At 45.0% G+C, this 27,292-nt stretch overlaps 1 protein-coding gene across 5 annotated transcripts in view; it reads left to right on the top strand.

Moving 5' to 3' along the window:
• rasa4 (RAS p21 protein activator 4) overlaps positions 1–27,292 on the top strand; it is a 138,347-nt gene that overhangs the window by 87,284 nt on the left and 23,771 nt on the right. For all 5 annotated transcript variants that reach the window (XR_013548958.1, XR_013548957.1, XM_078422692.1 and 2 more), the window contains exons 7-14: positions 13–147; positions 1,427–1,518; positions 15,936–16,050; positions 19,426–19,579; positions 20,470–20,534; positions 22,170–22,282; positions 23,691–23,883; positions 26,394–26,531. Coding sequence is in view for 3 of the 5 variants with exons in the window: in XM_078422692.1 (XP_078278818.1) it covers positions 13–147; positions 1,427–1,518; positions 15,936–16,050; positions 19,426–19,579; positions 20,470–20,534; positions 22,170–22,282; positions 23,691–23,883; positions 26,394–26,531 (1,005 nt within the window). In the remaining 2 variants the exon portion in view is untranslated. The remainder of the gene's footprint in view (positions 1–12; positions 148–1,426; positions 1,519–15,935; positions 16,051–19,425; positions 19,580–20,469; positions 20,535–22,169; positions 22,283–23,690; positions 23,884–26,393; positions 26,532–27,292) is intronic.

Here is a 27,292-nt window from a genome sequence, read left to right as displayed (position 1 = left end):
TTCTTTGCGCAGGTTGTGAAAAAGTCCTGTTACCCGCGTTGGAACGAGGTCTTTGATTTTGCTCTGGATGATTCTGTGACAGAGAACACGTTATATGTGGAGGTGTGGGACTGGGACCTGGTCAGTAAAAATGACTTCCTTGGAAAGGTAGGTATCACTTTCAAGTAAACCTGGCTTAAAAACGTTAGGTTATTTCTGATGATGGAGAGGATCCAGAGGAGGTTTACGAGAATGATCCTGGGGATGAGTGGGTTAACATATGATGAGTATTTGATGGCTCTGGGCCTGTACTCGCTGGAGTTTAGAAGTATGAGGGGGGGATTTCATTGAAACATACCGAATAATGAAAGGCCCAGATGGAGTAGAAATGGGGAGGATGTTTCCACTAGTGGGAGAGTCTAGGACCAGAGGACACAGCCTCAAAATAAAAGGACATTCCTTTAGAAAGGAGATGAGAGAAGGAATTTCTTTGGCCAGAGGATAGTGAATCTGTGGAATTCATTGCCACAGGTGGCTGTGGAGGCCAAGTCTTTGGGTACTTTGAAAGCGAAGATTGACAAAGGTTACAGGGAGAAGGCAGGAGAATGGGATTGAGAGGGAAAGATAGATCAGCCATGATGGAATGACGCTCGATGGGCCGAATGGCCTAATTCTGCTCCTATGACTGAAAACCTGTGAATTTATGAACTCAAAGGAATTCTGCGTCATCTCAGCTGGAGAATTGCCAACTTCTTCAGAGCTAATACATGGCCTGACCCCAGCTTATCCATTGCCAAAGAGACTGAGAAATCCATTTGCCATCAGAAGGAGCCTTTAACTTTGTGTGTGGTACTGATCGACCCCAGTCCCCCATGCCACCACCTCTCCCATCCTTCCCAGTCCTCTCACACTCCCACATGACCTCTCCCCAACTTATCTTATTTCCAACTGTTATAATGGCAAGAGATCAGAGGGCCTCGGTAGAACACAGGAGGCCCTTCAGCAGGCTGTCTGTGCATGGCTGGCTTACATAGTCTCTGGTCTCGCAGCATCTTGGACACTACAGTTCAGCCCCTCCACGACACACTAGTCAACCTGAGGAGTATCTCCAGCAACTGACTGGTTCCACCAAGATGCAGTACAGAACGCACAGGAGAACCTTCTTCCCTGTGGCTATCAAACTGTACAATTCCTCCTCCTTCTGTCTCCCCTCCCCCCCCCCCCCCCCCCTCCCCTCGCCAAATCTTTGCACGTCCCCAATCCTTTCCATTCGTCATTTTAATTTCATGTATCTTGTGTTTTATGACTGTTGGCAGATCAATTTCCATCCTGGGACAAAATAAAGTTCCATCGTATCGTATCGTATTGTATCTAACCGGGCATGGTGTGGTTTGGTGGGTAGTGGGAGTGACTGGAGCGTCATAGTCTTGTTCTGTCTGCTCTCCAGGTGGCATTCAACATTAACAAGCTCCAGGCGATCCAGCAGAAGGAAGGCTGGTTCCTGCTGCTTCCTGAGAAGGCACGGAGGAGTGAGACTGAGTAAGTCCTCTCTATGGTTTTTAGGTTCCTTTATTGCGAAATAAAAGAGAGGATGAGCCTAATTCCATGCCTGCCTTTGTGTCCTCTTGAAACAAAGTCTTGACGAATAGTGAAAGGCCTGGATAGAGTGGATGTGGAGAGGATGTTTCCACTAGTGAGAGAGTCTAGGACTAGAGGGCATCGTCTCAGAACTAAGTAACGTTCCTTTAGGAAGGAGATGAGGAGGAATTTATTTACTTCGAGGGCGGTGAAACTGTGGAACTCATTGCCACAGAAGGCTGTGGAGGCCAAGTCAATGGATATTTTTATTCATTGATAGATGGCAAAGATGGATAGATTCTTGATTGGTAAGGGAGTCAGGGGTTACAGGGATATTGGAGGAGAATGCAGGAGAATGGGGTTAAGAGGGAAAGATAGATCAGCCATGATGGAATGACAGAGTAGACTTGATCAGCCGAATGGCCTAATTCTACTCCTATCACTTATGAACTTATGAACATCCCACTGCATTTAACTCTCCATGAAACTAACTTGGGCAAAGTGGATTAGGAGCAGGGTATTTAGAGCATCTGGGACCTCAGTTCTTTTTGTGGGGTCTGGGGGAACATTCCTATTTTTCATGATCCCACTCCGATAATTCCAGTATTTTCTTTTTACTTGAACAGTTTCTGGTAGAGAGTTCTATTGACCTATCAGGTTCTGCAGGCTTTTGTACATTAATGAGGCTCCCTCCCACCAGATTCAGGCCCCCATCACTGGAGACTCTGCCACGGTGGTGGTAACAGAATTGGGGATAGTACGGCAAATGCCTGCTTTAATTCTGCTGCTGCTCCGTTCATACCAGAAAGAGGAGATTAAATATTCTTTCTGAATTCTCACCCTCACAAGAAAGAGTGACCTAGAACAGGACAAAACAGTTTACAAGAGCAAGGGAATTCAGGTGCAGCAGAAATCAGTTAGGCAGAATGGCTTGTTTCTCTACTGTAGATTCTATGTATATTTAGTTTAGGTTTCGAGATACAGCGCCGAAACAGGCCCACTGGCCCACCGTGTCTGCGCTGGCCACATACCCCTACGCTAACACTATCCTACACACACTAGGGACAATTTACCATTTTACTGAAGCCAATTAACCTACAAGCCTGTACTGTACATCTTTGGAATATGGGAGGCAACCGGAGCACCCGGAGAAAACCCACGCAGTCACAGGGAATCAAGCTCCATATAGAGAGCACCCGGACTCAGGATTAGAAACATAGAAACATAGAAAATAAGTGCAGGGGTAGGCCATTCGGCCCTTTGAGCTAGCACCGCCATTCAATATGATCATGGCTGATCATCCAGAATCAGTACCCCGTTCCTGCTTTCTCCCCATATCCCTTGATCCCGTTAGCGTTGAACCCGGGTCTTTGGCGCTGTAAGGCAGCAACTCTACCGCTGTGCCACTATGCCGCCCTAAATCTCCATAAGGAGGTTTGAGTTGGGCAGTCTCGGTTGTCTAGTACTTGTACATGTTATTTTGTCTTGAACCTGTTTGGTTACCTTGGTGCAGGGAACTTGCCAAATGATCATCCTTTACTGTGCCCGCTTGCATGAATACCTTCAGTGTTATAAGGTTACTGTAAAAGTCAGTAGTAGGTTCTTATCACATATAACCCTCAGAAACACATTTTTGGAATGGTTCCAATACCAACATTGATTAAAAGGGACATTCTCAATATAAAGGAACAGTTAATTGGATGCAGGCTGATCTGTAACTGAAATCTATTTACCCATAGAGATCCATTCCACCAGCAAAAATCTATTAAATCTTTTAATCACCTCCATTGGACCACCTCTTAACCTTTGGAATTCAAGGGGCACTTCACAACTTAAACCTGGTGTTGCATTGGTATATTTACATTGCTTTCACAGGCGCAGTGCCCAGTATTGATCTGTGGAATTCTTTTGCCACAGAAGGCTGTGGAGGCCAAGTCAGTGGATATTTTTAAGGCAGAGATAGATAGATTCTTGATTCGTACGGGTGTCAGGGATTATGGGGACAAGGCAGAATAATGGGGGTGAGGGGGGAGAGATAGATCAGCCATGATTGAATGGCGGAGTAGACTTGATGGGCCGAATGGCTTAATTCTGCTCCTATCACTTATGACCACGTGTTTCCTCCTGGGACCATCACACTGGTGCTTAGTTGTAGGTTAGCAGAAGCTGACCAGACGGAAGACTTGTCCGAATCGATTATTTTAGAATATGTTTAAATGTAGCCAGTGAGTACAAAATCCCGGGACCTGCTTGTGAACTTCTAAATGTGTTTATGTTTCTCTCAGGCCCACTGTTACATTCCCACTTGGCCACGGACATGTTGTGCATTTTAATCGAGTGAAGTGGTAACAGTTAAATGGAAGGGTGCGGGAAAAAAGTACGGGAAAGAAGTAGGATTTCAGAAAGTGAGGGGCAATTACGTCCGATGAGTGATTGCTTCTCGATAAACGAGATATTTTGGGTTTTTTTTTGCTCCGACCAAATCAAGCTGAGCCTTCGCACAGCACTGATGTGTTAGATTATTGCGTGGGTCATAGATGATGCATACTATTCAAAGCCTCAGTCACAGTCATCATTGGTGAGTCACCTCATTTCAGCTCTCAGAGATACAGACTTGAAAGTGTAGCTCTGATGGGCCATTCCTGGGTTATTCCCGCTACTCATAAATGAAAATATTTAATCTCTTAGTCATACCTGCCTGGTGCTTTCTTAAAGGCTCTTTTAATATTTAATGTACCGTAATTTCTTTCCCCTTTAATTCAATTTCAGTCAATACTGTATTCGGCTCAATGCCCACCCCTGCCATCACAGATCCCCTGCCCACCCCTCTGTTTGCAGTGCGCCATATGCCAGTCACCCCACAGGAAGCCAAGCAGTAGAGAAGGTCTCGACGCAAAACGTCATCCATTCCTTCTCTCCAGAGATGCTGCCTGTCCCGCTGAGTTACTCCAGCTTTTTGTGTCTATCTTCAGATTTGACTTGGTTTAGTTTAGAGATACAGCGCAGAAACAGGCCCTTTAGCCCACCGAGTCTGCACCGACCAGCGATCCCCGCACATTAACACTACCCTACACGTACGAGGGACAATTTTACATTTCTACCACGCCAATCAACTAACAAACCTGTGCGTCTTTGGAGTGTGGGAGGAAACCGAAGATCTCGGAGAAACCCCACGCATTACACGGGGAGAACGTACAAACTCCATACAGAACAAGCACCCGTAGTCAGGATCGAACCCGGATCTCTGGCACTGTAAGCCAGTTGCTCTACTGCGAGGCCACCATGCCGCCCGCGATCTCTGTATCTCTTTCTTTGCCAAGAAGACTGGCTGTCCCTCCCTGTAAGGAAGGGAGGTATCACTAAGCCCTCTGCTCAAACCTGCAGGCATCGGAGTGAATTACTGTGATTGGAAATGCAGCACTTCAATCAGCCTCTGTCATAATATTGAATAGAAGTGGTTAAATGAATAAACATTTATTTTGCAGTACTAAATATATTTTTTAATCTTAAGTTCCGGTATGGGCAGAGGTAGAGTTGCTACCTTACAGCGCCAGAGACCCGAGTTTGATCCTGACAATGGGTGCTGTCTGCACAGAGTTTGTATGTGACCAGCGCGGGTTTTCTCCGGGATCTCCGGTTTCTTCCCACACTCCAAAGACATACACGTTTGTGCTTGGTATAATTGGCTTGGTATAATTGTAAATCATCCCTAGTGTTTGTAGGATAGTGCTAGTGTGCCAGGGATCGCTGGTCAGCCTGTGCCGAAGGGCCTGTTTCCACGCTGCATCTCTGAACTGAACGAAACTAAAATTACCATTTGACACCAAACCATATTACAACGCCTGCTTCAAATATGGACCTAATAGAATTGTAGAAGTGATTAAGGAATAAGATCAGGATGACATTTAATAAACTGTGGGAAAGGCATCGTGGTAAAACTGAAGTCAGCCAGGGCCAATGGTAAAATAACTCCATTAGCTGAAGTTATATCTCACACGAATGGCTGTGATTGGTTAAAGGCCACGCAACACAGTGCCAGGATGTTGACGTAGTGCTTCCTTTGGAGCGAGTCAGGGCCAGCTGATCAAAGACAGTCGATGGTTAACTGCACACTACACAGACCCTTTTACAACTTCTCATTGAGTGAAACAGTCAGTGGCTGAATGCAACAGGCTCAGGGCAACATCGGAGTTGGACCGTGAGGGGCAAGTTACAAGAGCATCACACATGCACCCAAAGTATGCAAAAGGGAAGTAAAGGGAATAAAGAAACAAATGGTTAGAGTTGCATTTTTACAGCAACTTTCAGGTCCTCAGGGCAGTACAAAGATGTTCCCTTCCTGTATGCCACAAAACAGCTCAGTAACATTGTGTACAACAAGCTCCCATGAACTACACATTGCTGGTTTATCTCTTTGTAGATGTTGTTTGGGAGGTAATATTGACCAGGTCACAGGAGACAGATCCTCTCCTCCTCTTTAGAATAATGCAATGGAAGCTTTTCCCACCCCTCAAATGGAGTTTCTGTTTCAATAGACAATAGACAATAGGTGCAGGAGGAGGCCATTCGGCCCTTCGAGCCAGCACCGTCATTCAATGTGATAATGGCTGATCATTCTCAATCAGTACCCCGTTCCTGCCTTCTCCCCATACCCCCTGACTCCGCTATCCTTAAGAGCTCTATCTAGCTCTCTCTTGAATGCATTCAGAGAATTGACCTCCACTGCCTTCTGAGGCAGAGAATTCCACAGATTACAACTCTCTGACTGAAAAAGTTTTTCCTCATCTCAGTTCAAAATGGCCTACCCCTTATTCTTAAACTGTGGCCCCTTGTTCTGGACTCCCCCAACATTGGAAACATGTTTCCTGCCTCTAACGTGTCCAACCCCTTAATAATCTTATATGTTTCGATAAGATCTCCTCTCATCCTTCTAAATTCCAGTGTATACAAGCCTAGTCGCTCCAGTCTTTCAACATATGACAGTCCCGCCATTCCGGGAATTAACCTAGTAAACCTACGCTGCACGCCCTCAATAGCAAGAATATTCAACCGAGAACCAGCCTCTCTAACTATGCCGCACTTCTTCTATCCTGCCATGGATTGTCCGGGCAGAGCTCGGAACTGGGACATGAAGCCACAACCTTCTGATTTAATTTGACTACTGACACAATTCCCATCTCCAAACAAATGCCCTTCTAATCAAGTTTCCAGTTCATCAGTATTTAATATTTTGATTTGGTATTTTTTCACAGAGTTGCCTCCTTAAACATTTCCTATTTTTCAATTTTCAAAATCATCAAAGCAATCTCCAGGGATCCCAACTTCTAAAGCTAAGGATATTTACTTCAATAATCGGATGAACTTACCTGCACCACAGTAAAAGGTTGTGCATCTCACTCACGGTCTACAACCCATCCGGTTTTCATCCCACTAATTTCATTAGGATGAGACTCAAGTGGGATCTCCAACAGTGTCTAATGTGCTCCAGATAAACAAGAAGGCATTGCGGATAAAATCAGTGCCGATATTTTAGGATTGTGTGATTGGAACCACCTTACTGTCAGCAACTCATCTATGTTGATCCTGGATTTATCATATTTCTAAAGGTTAAAGTTCAAGCAGGTTTATTTTTAGATTTGAATGCAATTTTTCTTTTGAACAGTCTGCTGCTAAAATAACAAGCCAGATTGGCATCAACTGCTCAGAGGTAGGGATGGGCTGATCTTGGACCACGTGCCTCTTTGAAAGCACCAGCTGTGCCTGCAGATAACACATGACATGGTTTTAGTGATAGTTTGAAATGAACCTCGTGAATTGCTTCTGCCCTACATTCTGGGAATTCCACTTAACAATCCAACCTATTCCTGTGCTTGTGCAAAAACTCCCAGCAGCTGCCAGAATGGCTTCCTAGAGCAGAATGCGCTGGGTCCATTGAGTTGGGAAGCATTGCTGGATCTCGTTCTGGGGAATGAGAAGTTTAACAATAAGGGAGAATATAGAGAAGAGCAAGATTTTGGTTAACTATAGTAAAAGATAAGGAATGAAGGTGACGGATCGGTCGAGTTGCTGCCTTGCGGTGCCAGAGCCCACGTTCGACAATGACCACGGGTGCTGTCTGTACGGAGTTTGTATGCTCTCCCCATGACTGCATGGGTTTTCCCTGGGTGCTCTGGTTACCACCCACACTCCAAAGACGTTCAGGTTTGTAGGTCAATTTGGCGTCGGTAAAAATTGTAAATTGTCCCTAGCGTGTAGGATAGAGTTCGGGGATCGCTGGTCGGTGCGGACCCAGTGGGCCAAAGGGCCTGTTTTCATGCTGTATCTCTAAACTACCTCCAAACTCATTCAATGGGATGAGACTGGGTGGCCAACGGTTAATAGACAAGGTTGCAGCCGTACAATGGTCTGCCTTTAAGAAGAGATTGTTTCGGTATGGTTGAGGCTTTTTCACAAGAGGTGCAGAGGAAGAACAAACCATGTTGTCTGGCGGATGATAGAGATACAGAGAAAGAGGAAACAAAACAAAAGCTGTAAATGGCAAGAGTAGGATTATGTGTAACAGCAAGAATCAGGATGTTTACAAAAGAATCATTGAGGAAGTGATTAATTAAAATAGGAGAGGTAAAGAAAATGTATGAGAAAAGATCAGTTGCCAACATGAATAGGAATCCAAAACTGCCATATGTCAGTAAATAATTAAATGCAAACATAAAAAGAGTTGGCCTCATTCAGGACAAAATTAAGTAGCTTGCACATGGATGCTGAGGGTGCCATTAAGGTATTAAATGATTACATTGCCCCTGCCTTCAGTACGAAAGAGGATTCTGCCAAATTAGTAGGGAAGGGGGATATTGTAGTAACACTGAAAACATTAAATATTGATAGCAGGGAGATATTGGAATATTAACCTAATGAACAGGATTGGATGGGATGCCACCATATTAAGGGAAATACAGGAGGTACAATATCAGGGACATTGACTATGATTTTCCAACGCTCTTTGGATACGCGTATGATGCCCAGCCTGTAGATGTAATGGAAACAGGCCAAGGAAACAAGAGGGAACTGGATGAGCAATTGGTGGAGAAACATGTCCAAGGATATCAAGAAAGAGCTAGTGAGTGGAACTAACGTGTTGCTCTGGTAGAGAGCCGGCACGATTGCGATGGGCTGATTGGCCTTTTCCTGTGCAGTATCCTTCCCATGATTCTATGGTTTCCTCGGAGCAGCAGAAACAGTGTTCTGCCTCACTGGAGTTGATGACATCTTTCAGTTGCCACCTGCATGGTTCAGTTATCCCGAGACCCAGGAATGGGTGCCAAGCTCTTGGCATTTACACTGCTACATCTGGGCCAAAGGTGCAGTTTTAATTAGAACAGATGTAGGTTACTCAATCCCTCAAGCTTGCTCTGACATTCAAATATATCATACCATTGCCTAATAAAACCCCATCTGTAATTTTCAGTTGGACCATTTTATTTATGGGATGCTGTCAAGTAGCATTTCTTTACAGAATTGGCTGCAATAAAAAAATAATTTGTTGGCTACAGACTGATTCGGGGCATTCTAAGGCTGTGAACGATCTGATATAAATGTAATTCGTTTGCTGTTGCCCATTGCCAGAATGGGCAGACTGAATTAGAATTTGCACTCCGATTGTTGTTGAGACGAGGTTGCCATTGAGAAATCAAGGATAGTTATCTCTGGATACAAGAGACATCTCATGGTGTAGGCAGTAATAGAGGATATAAGGTGTTAAGTAGAAAGTTAAAAAGTGGGATTATAATCTCGAGATTACTCCCTGTGCCACAGGCTAGCGAGACAGAAAGTAGGAAGATATTGCAGTTTATTGCATGGCTAAAAATCTGGTGTAGGAGGGAGATCATTGGATTATTAAGCTCTTTTCCAGGGCAGACGGGACCTGTGTGAAAAGAACAGGATGCACCTAAAATGAAGGGCACCACTATCTTTACAGCGAGGTTTGCTGGTCCTGCTTGGGAAGGTTTAAAGGTAGCAGAGGGGGTGGGAACCAAGACAGTGGGTTAGCAGATGGAGGAGATAGAGGTTGAGCCATGTAAGTCTAATTCCAAAAACAGGCAAGGCTGGGATAATAATAATAATAATAATAATACATTTTATTTATATAGCGCTTTTCATATACTCAAAGACGCTTTACAGAGATTTTGAGAACATAGGGGACATGAATAAATAGATAAATAAGTAAATAAATAAATGAACAGAGAAAGGAGACAGAAGGTGAGGTGACCTTCAGTGGTTGAAGGCAGTACTGAACAAGTGAGACTTCAGCGATGTTTTGAATGTGGTGAGTGTGGGGGAGTCTCTAACGGTTTGGGGTAGTGAGTTCCATAGGGTGGGAGCAGCGATGGAGAAAGCCCTGTCCCCCCAGGATCTGAGTTTAGTCCGGATGTGGGGGGATAGGAGATTGGCAGCGGCAGAGCGGAGGGTGCAGGTGGGAGTGTGCCTGTGGAGGAGGTCGGTCAGGTAGGATGGGGCCAGGTTATGGAGGGCTTTGTAGGTTATGAGGAGGATTTTGTACTGGATTCTCTGGGGGATGGGGAGCCAGTGGAGTTTATAAAGGACGGGGGTGATATGGTCACGGATCGAGGTGTGTGTGAGTAGACGGGCAGCGGAGTTTTGAATGTATTGAAGTTTATTGATGATTTTTGAGGGTGCGCCATAGAGGAGGCTGTTGCAGTAGTCCAGACGGGAGGTGATGAAGGCGTGGATGAGGGTTTCTGCAGCTGTGGAGGAGAGGGATGGACGGAGATGGGCAATGTTTTTGAATACAAAAGACGAAGGGTCCCAATCCAAAACGTCACCCATCCTTTTTCTCCAGAGATGCTGCCTGACCCGCTGAGTTACTCCAATACATTGTCTATCTTTGGTACAAACCGGCATCTGCAGTTCTACGTTTCTAGGTAACAACGTAATTCAGTGAGTAACGGCACAATAGGTAGTCGCACTCAGATGGCATCAGCACCCTTCAGTGCTGCTTTAGCCCCACGCGGACTGTCATTTTAAAAATAAAATCTCTCTGACAGATGGGGAGTAACACGTTATCAACCCAACAGAATATTGGAAGTCAGGGTTCCTTGTAGGGTTACTTTCAAAGGTTTCAAAGGTCTTTTATTGTCACGTGTACCAATTAAAATACAGTGATATTCGTATTACCATACAGCCATACTAAAAAAAGCAACAAGACACACAACTACATAAAAGTTAACATAAATATCCACCACAGCGGATTCCACATTCCTCACTGTGATGGAAGGCAATAAAGTCTAATCTTCTTCCCTCATTTTTCTCCCGCGGTCGCAGCAGTCGAACCATCCATTAGGGCGATTGAAGCTCCCGCAGCCGGTGGTCGAAGCTCCCACGTCGGGGCGATCGAAGCTCCTGCGTCGGGGCGGTCAAAGCTCCCACGTCGGGGTGGTCGAAGCTCCCGCGTCGGGGCGGTCGAAGCTCCTGCGGCTTGGAGCTCCTGAAGTCGGTCTCTAACCAGAGACCGCGAGTTCCACGATGTTAAAGTCCGCAGGCTCCCGTGGTTGGAGCTCAGAGGTCGATCCCTAGCAAAGGGATCGCGAGCTCCGTGATGGTAAGTCCCGCAGGGCTCCCGAAGTCTGTCTCCAGCAAAGGCCTCCAGCTCCTCGATGTTCGGCCGCAGTACGGACAGAGATAAGATACGGAAAAAAATCACATCTCCGTTGAGGTAAGAGATTTTTTTAAATCCCCAAACCCCCCCCCCACCACCCCCTCCCAATAAACAATAAACACTAAAAACATACATTTAACACATACTAAAGAAACAACAGAGAAGGAAGGGACAGACAGATTGTTGGCGAGGCAGCCATTGCTGTTGCCATCCGATAAGATGTAAGAGGATTAACTAAAAAAAACATATTCTGCCCTGATAATCACATAACACCTACAGACTCCCGCTGAGAGGGGATAGATTGGTGCGCTCATGGGTTAGTCAGTTCACTTGTTTACAGCAATTCTTCAGCAGGAATCCAGCTAACCACACTGTCCCCAATGTGACACACACATACGCACACATATATACACATCTACATGTATATACACACATTGAACTTTTGTTCTTGTTTATTATATTGTTTACAGTGTACTATGTTTACATATTCTGTTGTGCTGCTGCAAGTAAGAATTTCATTGTTCTATCTGCGACATATGACAATAGAACACTCTTGACCCTTGACATGCACGTGTGAACTAGAACATGCACATGAGCACACACATGTGAAAACATACACATACATGTAAGCATGCGGCATACACGCGCGCACACACACACACACACGTATAAACAGGAACACCAACACAGACAGACACACACACACAAACACATATAAACAGGAACACCAACACAGACACACACACACACACACACACACACACACAAACACATATAAACAGGAACACACAACACAGACACACAACTACAGACATTCACAAACCAGCCAAGCTTCCAGCAGGCCACAAGACAGAATTGGCTGTACTGGCCAGCACAATGGATAGGTGACATCCTCATTGCCCAAACACTTTGCCTCAGGATCCTGGCGGGCTGCTTCTGATAGGTTGTGCCTCATTTAGCACTTTGCTGTTCACAGCTACATTGCAGAAGTTAAGCAAAGTTCCGTTGGTGAAGAGGGGAACCTGGTATTTTTGATTGATGTTGATTTGTATTTGTCGCCAGTACATATAACAATTAAACGCTCTTGGCTTTTACTCCTGGCATTGTTATCAGGAGACGGGCCAGATTCCTTGCAAGTGACGATGATACCAAGGCCGACAGCGCCAACGCCTCCCTCGACTCCTCTGCCACCTACAGTCCTGTGGCCAATGGCTCACCACCTTCACACCCTGGTTTCCCACAACACTATCCACTTGCTGACATTTCCCAGCATGGCACCAATATCTCATTCACATGACTCGCACCAGTGCTAAGTATAAGGGGTGTTTTAACACAGGTTGCAGTCCCTCAGAGTGACACTGAATAGTGGCCTTTCCCCAGAGATCTTATGCACTAAGTGTAAGGTGTCCCTCAGTTATCTCGGGCATGTTCCAATCTGCCACAGCTTCTCCGCCAGAAACGGCAGCATGTTTCAAACAGACCAAAGTGTGTATAGTTTAGTTTAGTTTAGTTTACTTTAGTTTAGTTTAGAGATACAGCGTAGAAACAGATGCTAGGGCTCACCGAGTCCACACCGACCAGCGATCCACTCACACGTTATCCTACACACACTAGGGATAATTTACCTTTTTTTTTACCAAAGCCAATTAACCTACAAACCTGTACATCTTTGGAGTGTGGGAGGAAACCGAAGTACCCGGAGAAAACCCACGCAGGTCACAGCCATAACGTACAAACTCCGTACAGACAGCACCCTTGATCAGGATCGAACCTAGGTCTCTGGCACTGTAAGGCAACAACTGTACCGCTGTGCCACCATGCCACCCTATGTGTCTTTCATCGAGTTGATCACCTTCCAGTAGCAGATGGTGTTTGTGCACCAGGGTCTGTAAATCCCTCGATACAGCCAAGTATAAAGCTAGCCACTCCCACTCATATCCTTCAAGGCAGGTGGCTACAGATTTGCAAGTGCCTCTCATCCAAACTGTTTCACTCCTCCCTTTGGCCGCAAGACAGCTGGTAGCATTTAGCAATTCTATCTCACAGTTACATTAATTAACTTGGACCATTCGCAACTAACAACACAACGCAGAGCCGATCAAGAAACAGCTTTCTTCAGGAATTCAAGAACAGCTTCTTCCCCTCTGTTATCAGGTTTCTGAACGACCCTTCCATAAGCTAAGCTACTGTTCGATTCACCTCTACCCCATTGTGAAAATTGGACTTTGGCGATGGAACATGCACTATATTCTGCACTCTGTATCTTCCCATTTGATCTACCTGTTGTACTTAAGTTTGACTGTATTTATATAGAGTATTATCCGATCAGTTTGGATAGCGTGCAGACAAAGCTTTTCACGGTACACAGGTACAGGTGACAATTAAAAACCTAAACTAAGAAGACATTCAAAATGAACTGCAGATGCTGGAATCTTGTGGAGAGTACAAAGTGCTGGAGTAACTCAGCAGTTGGCAGCATCTGTGGAGGGCATGGAGGAGATGTTTTGAGTCGGGACCCTTTTTCAGACTGATTATAGTAGTGGGGACATAAAGCTGGAAAATAGGTGGGGCTAGGAAGAAGCCTGGCAAGTCATAGAGTGATACAGTGTGGAACCCGGCCCTTCAGCCCAGCTTGCCCACACCGGCCAACATGTCCCAACTACACTAGTCCCACCTGCCAGCATTTGGTCCATATCCCTCCAAACCTGTCCTATCCATGTTCCTGTCTAACTGCTTCTTAAATGGTGGGCCATCCGATAGGTGCTTAGGTGGTTAAGTGATAGGTGGATACAGGTGTGGGGGGGGGGGGTGATTGGCAGATGTGGTGGACAAAGGCTGGAGATGAGAAGGAGACAAAAGAGTGTCAGATAAGGAGAGAAGGGGAGTGAAAGAAAAGTGAAACGTGGAACTTGAGGGAGGGATGTGGGTGGAAGGGGCAGAGGATGGGAGTGTGGGAGGAATGGATACGCACTGGGGTGGGGTTAGGGGAAGGACACAGGAAAGAGAGGGAACAATGGGATAACTAATTGTGCACCAATAATCAGCAAGAAAGAAAACAGCTTCACAGAATGGTGTATTAACACTGCATGCTCAGTTTCCTCAAAACAAATTCAATGAAATGGCTGTAATTTGAACTCGCCTAACTTGGTCCTGAGCACAGGTTGCATAGTGGGTGCAAGGTGCACATATCCGAAATCTGAAGCCTATTCAAATTTGAAGGTAAATAGGTTCCAAGGCTTGTTGCTGATCTGTCTGCCAGTTTGCTCATTACATAATGAGAAAATGAGCAGATTTTTCAAAATGCACTGGATTTGCTGGAGTTAAGCAAACCTTGCAGGAAGAGGGTGGAACTAAGGACTGGATCCAGCTGGTTAGGTGGTTTCTTAAGCACTGCTTTCACATCGGGGAACTGCTTGAAACAGCTTCAAGATCCTTCACTTTCCACAGATTACGTTCAGCAGCGACTCATTGTGCTTTGACCTCTGCTTTCCCTCTAATTCATCCATCCTCTCATCTCTCCTTAAACCATCCTCTCTATCTTTGCTAGCACAAGTTATATCAGGGCACATCCCAGCACTAGTCCTGATCCAAACCTTGATACTGTCCACCCTCTTCCCCCACAGACCAGGATCACTCTTTACCTCCATCCACCAAACCCCAATGTAGAACTTTTGATCTGCCCTCAACTCATGCTCCATTCTCGTCCACCCTAACCCAACCTCTTCCCTGTCATGCTTTTATTTCCCTCCTCGCCTACCACCAGACTCTTGATTGTACCCACGTGCAGTATGATGTGACTGGATAGCATGCTAAGGATGTTTATTGCTTCATCTCGCTACATGACAATAATAAACCAATACCTTGAGATCAGAATAGGAGTCCGGAGGCCCAGAGTGTAAGTGGGTGTGTGGTTGAATGCTCCTTTATTTCCTGTTCTCTTTAAGCCCATCAGGTTTACTGGACAATTACGATAGAACTTTATTTATCCCAGGAGGGAAATTGGTCTGCCAACAGTCATAAAACACAACAAGATGCATGAAACATGAAATTAAAGTGACGGGTGGAAAGTGCAGGAGGGAGGATGTGCAAAGATTGGGGGTGGGGGGGTGAGGTGGGGGGGGGAGGGGGGGAAGTCAGTCTACCCCATGATAGAAGGGGGAGGAGTTGTAGAGTTTGATAGCCACGGGGAAGAAGGATCTCCCGTGGTATTGTGTACTGCATCTTGGTGGAGCCAGTCAGTTGCTGAAGGTGCTCCTCAGGTTGACCAGTGTGTCATTTATTGTACCATCATGCAAGTGTCAAAAAATCATTAACAGGCATGTAGAAGTAACATCCAATAGTCTGGAAACATCTGCTGCTCCGGCACCTTCTAAAGTGCCGAGGGTGCCGAATTATTAGAGCTTTGCTCCGTAAATACTGATCCTTCAATACCCGGGGATCATAAGGTCATAAGGAATAGGAGTAGAATTAGGCCATTCGGCCCGTCGTCTACTCTGCCAATCAATCATGGCTGTTCTGTCTCTTCCTCCTAACCCCATTCTCCTGCCTTCTCCCCATAACCTCTGACAGCTGGCATCAGCAACACTGAATTGCTGCAGCCTTTACATTCTTGCAGTCTCGGGCCTGACTGCTGTACGATCGATCCCGTGCACACAGTTTGGAAGTACACTGGCCTGTTATGCGATCTAACACGTGTGTTTTTCAGGGGGACCCTGGGTTCGCTGCATCTCCAGCTGCGACTGCGGGATGAGAGCGTCCTTCCTTCCAGTTACTACCAGCCCCTCACAGAGCTGCTGCTGCAGTCCGCGACAACCAACAATGTGAGTGTCTTCCTCTGTTCTCTACTCTTCTCCTCATCCATCATTCCTCTCGGGGTTCCTCTGGGTCACCACTTCAGTCAACCTCCACCATGCGGGATGTTTCATGCCCTGCCCCTATCCAGCACTTCAACACAGGCACTGAGGTCATTAGAGTGTCTCACCTTTCATGCTGATCTGGGAACATTCACTAGCTCCTCATTCATGCCAGGGAAGATCAGCAAGCCCCTGGTATGCAGGCGGAGGCCGGGATAGAATGGATAACCTTGTCGCTAGGGAGATCCTGCTTTGTCAGAAGTCTTTCAAAATTCATGGGCATCTCTTGGGTATTTTTCCGCTGTCTGTTCCTAATTATCACCAAGCCATTGCAAAGATTCATTGGCTGGGTCATGTCTTGGTGGTGGAACCGCTGCTCACTGCTGCCTCTGGGTCCAGTTCAGATGTTACTGGTGTGGAGAGATCAGATCACAGTGAGGAGTACCTCAGTGACTATCCCACAACCAGCCTCAATGGCCGGAGAGTCATTTGGGGGGTGACCACTTGAGGTAGCCCACATCAACTTGGCAAGTTGGGCTCCAGTCATGAATATAATTGTGCTTTGATGAGGGACAAATGTTTTAGCTTTACTCCAAAAGCACTTCAGCCCATCTGATTTAAACGTCAAAATTCTCATAATAACTTCATAACAATGACAATGGCACAGCAGGTAGAGCTTCTGCCTCACAATGCCTGCGACCCTGGTTTGATCCTGACCTCAGGTGCTGTCTGTGTGGAGTTTGCACGTTCTTTCTAGGATTGCGTAGGTTTCGATTTTACTCTGGAAATTTCTTGGCTTCCTTGGCTCAGACCACTCTTGTCAGTGAGCGGCCATTCATAGAGGCTGGGCCATACCTATCCTAGCCCTGAATTTAGGCAACTTGCAAACCCATGTCTTTCACTGCTGTAATTAACTTTGCAAATTATATCAGATGGTTTGTCCAAAATGAAGGAAACAGCTGACAAACAGTTTTCACTTAACATGAAAATGGAGCAATAGCAACAGGAGCCATGTTATTTGCTCCCTCAAGCCTGCTCTGTTATAAAATAAAGCATCCTGGATGCTTTGGAAAAAAACCCTGCAGATGCTGGTTTAAATCGAAGGTAGACACAAATTGCTGGAGTAACTCAACGGGTCAGGCAGCATCTTGGGAGAGAAGGAATGGGTGACGTTTCGGGTCGAGGTTCTTCTTCAGACTGATATCAGGGGAGGGGATGGGACAAAGGATGTAGTCTGAGACAGGAAGACTAGTGGGAGAACTGGGAAGGGGGAGGGGACAGAGAGGGGAAGCAGGGACTACCTGAAGTTAGAGAAGTCAATGTTCATACCGCTGGGGTGTAAACTGCCCAAGCGAAATATGATGTGCTGTTCCTCCAATTTGCTCTGGGCCTCACTCTGACAATGGAGGAGGCCCAGGACAGAAAGGTCAGATTGGGAATGGGAGGCGGAGTTGAAGTGCTGAGCCACCGGGAGGTCAGGTTGGTTGAGACGGGCTGAGCGGAGGTGTTCAGCGAAACGATCGTCGAGCCTGCGCTTGGTCTCGCCGATGTAGAGAAGTTGACATCAGGAACATCCTAGGTGCTTTACCTTGCCCACATTTGCTTACAATCTCCAAACCTTCTGATTTACTTTGTGTCCAAAAGTTCACCAACCCCCAAGTGGTATACATCGTAACTGAGTCTTTACAACTCTGTTTCAGGGAAGTTCAAAGATTTAAAACCCTCTGCATTAAGAAATTTTTCCCATCTCAATCCCAGAATAACTTCCTCTGTACCCTCAGAGCAGCAGTTACTGATTCCGGAGGTAAGAGCCAAGCCAAGCCTTCCCAGAATCAGAAATGCCTCTGGACGGTGGTGACCAAACTGTACGATGGATCACAATTGACAGATTTTCTAAAACAGATGTATGATAAACATTGAACATTGATATAAATGATCATCATTGACTTAGATTTCCTCCACAGCTTATGCGTTTACAGGAGGCTAGTAAATATGTGCGGTACAACTTGCAGAGTCTGTGCCCTAGAGTAGGTGGATGGTTGGAGTATCAGTGGAGGAGTTGATGGCACCGTGTGAATAGATCACAGGGAAATATGCAGGGTGTACTGGGGGAATGGTTTAATTGGGATGACTTTGATACATAGCGTTAACATGAAGGATTGAATGGCCTCCGATGTTGTGAGGAATATACAGTGCCATGGAAGTGATGAGCTGCCCTCAGTCGGTGAAGGCAGATGTCAAGAGATTACCACAAATATTTCGCTTGGGCAGCTTACAACCCAGCAGCATGAATATTGACTTCTCGAACTTCAAGTAACCCTTGCTTTCCCTCTCTCTCCATCCCTCCCCCATCCTAGTTCTTTGACCAGTCCGACTGTCCTCCTGAATAAAATTTGCATTGTACGCCTCATTGTCACCTTCCCCATCTAACAATGATCCATGCATTCTCCTTGGTCCTCGTCCCCTTTGATCTCCCGTTTTTCACACCTTACCTTTCCATATCTCTCATTTTCCCTCTCCCCTGACTGAAGAAGGGCCTCATCCCAAAACGTCACCCATTCCAGAGATGCTGCCTGTCCCGCTGAGTTACTCCTGCATTTTGTGTCTATCGTCGGTGTCAACCAGCATCTGCAGTTCCTTCCTACAAATATATTCCTGCTTGTTTGAAGAGTTGGTTGCGGCAGTATTTAAGTGGGCAATGACAGCAATTGCAGCAGGCCATTGAGCTGTTGTTGAAGTCAGTGATTCCTGGCTGATTTTCCTTTACGTTTTGATGGGAGCCTACTAAACATGCCTACTAAATGGTAATGTGTAAAAGGGAAGTCCCTTTCTAATGTGCAAGCCTGTTGGTATCTCTCTCACTGATGAATGGAGTCTGTATCTCCATGGGTGCCTCAGTAATAAAGTTACATCTGAGTACAAAGCTTTTTCACTGAATTAACGATGCGGCAGAACTGAGTAATGAGGCAACAATTTATTCGCAGTAACAGTTGACTCCATAATTCAAAATAGAACAAATTCTGCTTCAGAGAATGAAAGAATGTCATCTAGTCCTGAGATTTATGTGTTGTCCATCGGCACTTAAATGAGGTGTCGTGTCCAGTCAAGTCGGGTTTATTACCAAGTCCACAAGTACGGTGAGATTCAGCGACAATTTGTTATCTCATATTATTCACCTGTCTCAGGAGCCGTGAATCTCACCTCCACCCTGCCAGGGAACAAGCTATTCTGAATGAGTATTTGCACTCATTAACGTGACAATAAACTCAACGGAACTAAACAAGAGGGACTCTGCGCGTTGCAAGCTACGATGGGTAATGGCTGTATCCTCTCTCCCCGCAGGGTGAAGAAGGGAACTTGCTGGCAATGATCGATGAACTCACCACCACTGAGAACAGGCAGGAGGTCGCAACCAATCTGGTTAAACTCTTCCTGGGGCAAGGGTTGGCAAAACACTTCCTAAACTTCGTCATTAAGTTGGAACTGGATAGAACAAGTAAGAAGTTGAGCTACCTACTCCAAACAAAAGAAAACATTTGGAAGTTATGATTCTTTGGTTAAAAAGTGTTGCGATAGATTCTGTTCCTACAAGGTCGGGGACTAATACATTTAATAATTACAGTTGATCAAATGTATTTATTTATCACATTATATATGTATTTTGTCCGATCTGATAAAATGGCTTGCAGGGCGTTTTTTTCCAGCCAACAATGTTTAAGTGGCCGAATAACAAGAAACTGTAGATGCTAGTAATTGGAAATAAAAACAGGAAGCGCTGGGGACACTCAGGAGGTCATGAGGAGGGAGAAAGAGACAATTATAAAAAATTATAAATGAAAGTCAGAAAGAGAGAGAGGGGGAGGGAGAGAGGGAGAGAGAGGGGGGAGAGAGGGGGGAGAGAGGGGGAGAGAGAGAGAGGATATCTGTTTTAATTATCCCTCCCGCTCGAATCTCTTCAGCTTTATCCTCCTGCACTGTTCAATGACTGAGGAACAACACCTCATCATGGAGTCGGCAATGAATTCAAGTTTCAGACAATTAGCCATTCCCAATCTTATTCTCATATTTTCAGAATTCAGGATTTTATTCTCTCTCTCTCTGCTTCTAGTTTTTAAGGTCTTAATAAGTAAGTGCAATTCACAAACAGCACCCCAGTAACCTTAATGCAAAAATCCCAACAATTTTCAGACTCATCCTTGTTATTTTGAGGTACTATCTTTCTATGTCTGACCAATAGGCTACGTCCCAAAAGCTATTGAAATGTAATAAATCGGGAAGTCTATATTTTGTCAACATTTGGAACAGTTTAAAATACAGGCTGAGGGAGTCCAGAATGTTTCATTTCTTCTGAAGTTGTGCTTCTAATTTTTTTCATATTTTTTTCAGCCGAACCAAATACATTGTTCCGAAACAATTCTTTAGCTTCCAAATCCATGGAATGCTTTTTAAAGGTAAGACGCAAATAGGAACGAAATGTAATTCATTGATGAGAAGTATCCTCGTTATTGGTGCATTGTTAGCATTGAAGATAGAGAGTTCACGAGTCAGGTTTGAACTGCAGAAATAGCCGGGTACAGGTAACACCTGATGCTGATAAGATATAGTGCAGGTGCATTATATATAATGCGTATATGTAATTGGGATGCAGGTGTGGCATTAATCACTATTCTTGACTAGTCCCTCAACAAGGTGAATTAACTTCCCCACCCATTTAGCTGTCTCTGCTCCACAGTGCAAATTGCTGTCCAATATCTATCAAGACCGCGGTCAGCGGTCGATGAGAGCGTGGGGCGACCGCCGTGAGGGAGGGGGAAGAACAATGGACAATGGCGAGGGAGGGAGGAGGACAATGGGGGACCCAGCGTGGGTGAACCACTGTGGGGGAAAACAAAGGAGGAGGCGTGTACTTTGTAAATTTGTCAGCGCCGTAGGTGGCCGCTATTTGTATACCTTGTGTACGCAGCAAAGAATTTCGCTGTGCTGTGTCACATGTGACAATAAAGTATTCCATCCATTCCATTCCAAGTTGTAAGAATTGGTTGTCTGGCATAGGTAGTTAAGTGCAACATATAACTGAGCCCCAGGCTTCAAAATGGTTTAGGTTTTGCAGGGATAAAAATAAATTGGCTATATGAATACTTCACCCTTCCAATCCCAAGTCTCTTTCTGTGAAATTAGATGTGGATTAAATACTGGCAGGTTACAGGGACATCTCCCCTGCTCATCTTTGAAGCTGGCAGGGAAATCATATTCATTCCAACTAACGCTGCTGGTGGTGAAGATGTAATTGCTACTTGTCTGCCTCAGTGTTCAACACTTCACTGTAACACCCCCGACATGGTACAATCTTTGCGTCTGGGGTGCAAAAAAAACACATTCGCTACCGCACCCGTGAGGGTCTTGAGTGCAAAGTCATTGAAATCCTCCGAGAATTGGCATTCAGTGGTGAAGAAGAATTTGCAAAGTGGCAGAAGAAGCTTCAGTGGGTGGAATAGAGAGTTGCTCTGTGACAGAGCTGGTATGAACATGATAGGCCGCATGTAGGACCCTTGCAGACATAGATTTAAAATCAAAGGTAAAGAACTCGGGGAAATTGAAGAAGGTTTTCCATAGTTGGTCGGTGTGATCTGCCACAGTAGGCTGTGGAGGCCAAGTCGATGGATATTTTTAAGGCAGAGGCAGATAGATTCTTTATTGGTGCGGGTGTCAGGGATTATGGGGAGAAGGCAGGAGAATGGGGTTAAGAAGGGAAGATAGATAAACCATGATTGAATGGCCTAATTCTGCTGCTAACGCTTATGAACTTATGAATGCACGACTTAAAAAGTATTGCAAGCAGATTCACCAGTTACACTCAACAGGAAATTGGGTAAGTGTTTGAAATGGAAAATTTGCAAAGACACAAGGGGAGGGGGGCAGGATGTAGTTGGAAGAGGCTTCCAAAGAGCAAGCACTCACACCTTCTGCACTGGATGATTCTGTGAACAGGAGGTGAATGCTCAGAAACTGAAGAATGAATAAAACGATTAGTCACTGGTATTTATCTGTCTCTGCTGTACAATCATTTGTGTGTTAAACTGTTGCAGGTGGCGGGGATGCAATATTTGCACAATATCCTTGGACCAACCATAAACCGGGTGTTTGAAGAGAGGAAGTACGTGGAGCTGGATCCCATCAAATTGGAGTTCAAGGAAGCAGGGTAACTATCAACCACACACACACCCTGCTAACCTGCCCAGTCTGCCATGAATACAGAAAGCTTGCCAATGCGACCTGGCCCTAATGGTTGATTGCTGCTTCAATTTGCCACAGGCTGCCAATGGTTTCAAAACTCTGCCTTGCACGTTGAAGTGCCAATTCTTGCCTTGCAGTGTGCTGTATTTAACACTTCACTTGATGTCACCTTGGGCAGACATCTGCAAACAAATCCAATTTCTTAAATACAGAAATGTACAACAATGGGGAAAAGAATTGCCTGGATGTTCAAGCATCTGGGTGATTGTGTCATTCGGTTGTGTTATTCGTCTTGTTATCTGGGCATTGCGAGTGAGGCCAGGTTTTTTTGCCCATCCTTAATTGACATTGGGAAGATGGTGGTGAGTTGTCTTCTTGAACCCACGTTAGTCCATGTGGAGGAGGTTCCATCCATCCCTGACCAGGGGGGGCGTTTCAAGATTTAGACCCGCAACAATGAAAGACAGGTGATGCATTTCCAGGTCAGAATGGTGTGCAACTTGGAGGGGAACCACCCTGCAGGCGGAGGTATTGCTCAGCACCAGCTATCCTTGATGAATGTGGCCACAGGTTTGGGAAGTGTTGCAACAGTAGCCTGGGCAAATAACTGCAGAGCATTTTGTAGATGGTACACACTGTGCAGCCACTGTGTGCCAGGGGTGGAGACAATGAACATTTAGGGTGGTTAAGAGGGTACCAGTCAAATGGATTTCCTTCTCCTAGATGGTCTTAAACTTCGTGTGAGCGGCTGGAGCTTAACTCATCCATGTAAGTGGGAGAATATTTTATCAATGGTGTAAAGGCTATGAGATACCAGAAATTGGTATCACCAGTGGTATCACCAATGGACCAGAGTCACTTGTGACAAGAAACCCACCCTGTTAGCTCCTCATGAACTCTCTCTCTCTCTCTTTCTCTGGCTGGTTTTATTCATGTGGTCATGGTGCCCCCTTGAGATGTCCATGGTGGGGGACAAGGATGGTAATGCCATCGGATGTGAAGCACTCCTGTTGCAGCTGGTCATTGCTTGGCACTTCTATGGTGCAAACGTAACCTGCCACGAATTATCCCATTCCTCATTGTGGTCTTGGATGAATCAGTGCATTTGTTGAGGAGTTGCAAACAGAATGACATATTTTTCAGTAAACTTTGAACATGTACTTTTGAACTTAAATTGGAAGGAAGATCACTGAAGATCTTCATTCATTGTCCTGCTTTGGGGTTTTTGACTGGCAAATCACTGTCCTAAGCATGAGGCTTTTATCCTACAATTGAAAGCTCTAGAGTTCCATTTTTAAGATTACGAGTCCACCTTAAATGAATAGTGATTAATTTTGCTTATTAATTTAATTTAATTGAGGTTTTCCTTTCAGTTGTTCAGGTCTCCATCGGTGCCAGACTGAGGCAGACATAATCCAGCAGAGTGCACAGTGTCTCCAGTCCTACCTGACGGAACTGATTGAAGCCATTGTGAGCTCAGTGGAACAGTGCCCCTCTGTGATCAGGGCCACCTTCAGAGAGCTCTTCAGAAGTGTGGGGGCAAGATTCCCACAGGATCGCTACCAGGTGTGTACTGGAGCAGCATCTCCTCCTTTGCAAGATCCTTGTATCTCGCAAGGTCACAGTCTCCGCATCTTCCTGTGTTCCAAGGTCCGAAATAACAACATTGATGACGTTGCCTAGCCTACCATCATTACTTGAATGAGCAGAACATATGAATAAATATATGTGTGAACACATGAATGTAGAGCAGGATTAGGTTATTTCACCTCTTGAACCTACACAGCCATTCAGTGAGATTGGGGCTGGGCTGCTTGTAACCGCATCACCACATTCCTGCCTTTCCCCGGAAAATCTTCCTAACCTCTATTTATCTAGCATTTACCAAACTATGCCTTAAGAATGTTCAAAGCCTCTGCTTCCACCACGCTTTGAGGAAGAGAGTTCCAGAGACTCACAACCGTTGAAGAAAATGTTTCATCTTATTTCTACCTTACTCATTACTCTCGATTTATTTCACAATACGACATTCGTAAAAATCGTCTCCACAGTCTTAAGAGCGCTGATGAACAGAGTGATCTTGAGGTCCACGTTGATAGCTCTCTGAAAGTAACAACACAAATTGATAGAGTGCAAAAGAAGGCATAAAATGCTCGCCTTCATCGGACGGGGCATTAAGTCTAAGAGTCAAGGGAGTCATGTTGCAGTTTCATAAAACCTTTGGTAGGTTGCATTGGATGGGTCACCCCATTGCAGGAAGGATGTGGGGGCTTTGGAGGGGTGAAGGAACGTTTCACCAGTATGCTTCCTGGATTTGAGGCTATTAGCCTGAAAGGACAGGTTGGGCCAGCTTGGATTGTTTACTCTGGAGCAGTGGAGGCTGAGGAGGGACCTGTTAGAAGTCTGTAAAATGATGAGAGGCACATGTAAGATAGACAGATAGAACCTTTCTCCCAGTGTGGAAATGTCAAATACTGGGTAAAGCTTCAACGTCACAGCAGGGAAAGTTTAAAGAAGATGTATGGGGAAAGTATCTTATACAGAGAATGATAGGTGCCTGGAACGCACAGCCAGGGGTGGTGATGGAAGTAGATACAATATTTTCAGAGTCTTTCAGATGGGCAGTTGAATAGGTGGGGAATGGAGGGATATAGACCAAGTGCAGACAGCAGGGTGTAGTTTAATTTGGCACCTTGTTCGACACAGATATCGTGGGACGAAGGGCTTGTTCCTGCCCTGTGCTGTTCTTTTTCTAATCCAACCTGGGCTGCCTCAGTTCTGCAAGGGCTAGTTTGCGCTGTGTCCACTTGTATCCTTTCCTGTCCATTTTTCATGTATTTTTTCATGTGTTTAAATGAATTCCAGTCGCCTGATTCACCTCCTCACTTAACGTACCCAACATCCAGTGGATATTACAGCTTGTTGGCATTGATAGACCACAACCACAGAGGAGAAAACTACTCTGGACTTTCTCTGACAGTAGTTTGCAGACACAGGATGGGTTATTATATATAAATATATATATATATTAACCCATATATATAGTGTAAGAAAATAACTGCTGATGCTGGTACAAATCGAAGGTATCACAAAATGCTGGAGTAACTCAGCAGGTCAGGCAGCATCTATGGGAGAAGGAATGGGTGACGTTTCGGGTCGAGACTCTTTTCTCCTAGATGCTGCCTGATCTGCTGAGTTACTCCAGCATTTTGTGATAACCCATATATATATATATATATATATATACACACACACACACACATATATGCACATACAGTATATGCCCCCCCTCTGTGATATATATATATACCATTTATATATATATATGTGTGTACCATTTATTTATATATATAAATATACAATTTATATATATATATTATATATATACATATATGTGTGTGTGTGTGTCATTTATATATATATATATATATATATATATATATATATATATATATATATATATATATATATATATATTTATATATATACCATTTATATTTATATATATACCATTTATATTTATATATACACCATTTCTCTGTAGCCCACAACTAGTAGTGTTAAAAATGTTTTCATTTAGAAAATACAAATAGGCCGCAAATTAACGTCAAAGGTGCCCCAGGTTAGGAGGACCGATGCGGGTTATTCAATTTTAAATTCCATCTCTGAAGTTCTGCCTTTCACAGTGGTGCGTTTGGGCTGGGCACACACATTCCTTCAGCAAGAAAAGGCCACTTCTGAGCAGTGGAATTTTTGAGCAGAATTCAGGAAATAGATGAGGTTATGTCACCCCTTCTCCTTTCCCCACTTGCACCCATATTAGAACCTCCAAGTAAATATTGACTGACTGGAAAAATTAGAAGATAAGCCATTATAGCTAAAATGGTGGTGAGGTCAGCTTCCAAATCTTATTTCCAACAAATTTGCTGTGAAACATTATGGTATGTTCTGTTCTTGATTCAAACGATTCCGTGCGTCCCCACTCTTTCCTCTACTTCCTGAATTACGGGAGCAGATATTTCAACAACCACTGGGCCCAGAGGAGTTCACTGATGTTCCTATTGCTTTCCACGCAGAACATCAAGTATGTGGCAGTCACCAGCTTTCTGTGCCTACGGTTCTTCTCACCAGCCATCATGTCTCCCAAGCTGTTCTACCTTCGCCCCAAGCACGCAGACGCACGGACCAGAAGGACCTTGCTGCTTCTGGCTAAGGTATGTCATCCTGGGGAAGTGGCAAGGCCATGCCTACCATCGATGCACACTTCTTTAAGGTCATAAGGTCACGTGTAATAGGAGCAGAATTAGGCCATTCGGCCCATCAAGTCTACTATGCCATTCAATCTTGGCTGATCTATCCCTCCCTCATAAACCCATTCTCCTGCCTTCCCCCCAGCTTTAACTCCAGTTATTGGTGAATCTGTGGAATTCTTTGCCACAGAAGGCTGTGGAGGCCAAGTCAATGGATATTTTTAAGGTGGAGAGTGATAGATTCTTAATTGCTATGGGTGTCAGGGGTTATGGGGGGAAGGCAGGAGAATGGGGTTAGGAGGGAGAGATAGATCAACCATGATTGAATGGTGGAGTGGACTTGATGGGCCGAATGGCCTAATTCTGCTCCTATCGCTTATGACCTTATTACCATGCCTAATCGTCCCTGTCTTGCCGAATACCCTCAATGTGTGTGTAAAATTCACTGGGTGCAGAGCACTTTGAGCTGTACAGAGGTTGTAAAAGGTTCAATAAAATCTTTGTTCACCTTTCTCCTTATTTCATACAATGCAGAAAGAGGCCACTCAACCCATTGACTGAATGTCAGCTCACATTCCTCCACTATGTTTCCCTGTAATCTATTGTCCCTACATTGCCACCGACCCCACCCGTGTTCTTTCACCTACTTAGTTTAGTTTAGTTTAGAAATACAACGCGGAAACAGGCCCTTTCGGCCCAACGGGTCCGCGCCGACCAGCCATTCC

Source organism: Rhinoraja longicauda, chromosome 26 (genome assembly GCF_053455715.1).
Source record: "Rhinoraja longicauda isolate Sanriku21f chromosome 26, sRhiLon1.1, whole genome shotgun sequence".
NCBI classification, from domain to species: domain Eukaryota; kingdom Metazoa; phylum Chordata; class Chondrichthyes; order Rajiformes; family Arhynchobatidae; genus Rhinoraja; species Rhinoraja longicauda.
This window is presented reverse-complemented; position numbering and strand designations above follow the sequence as displayed.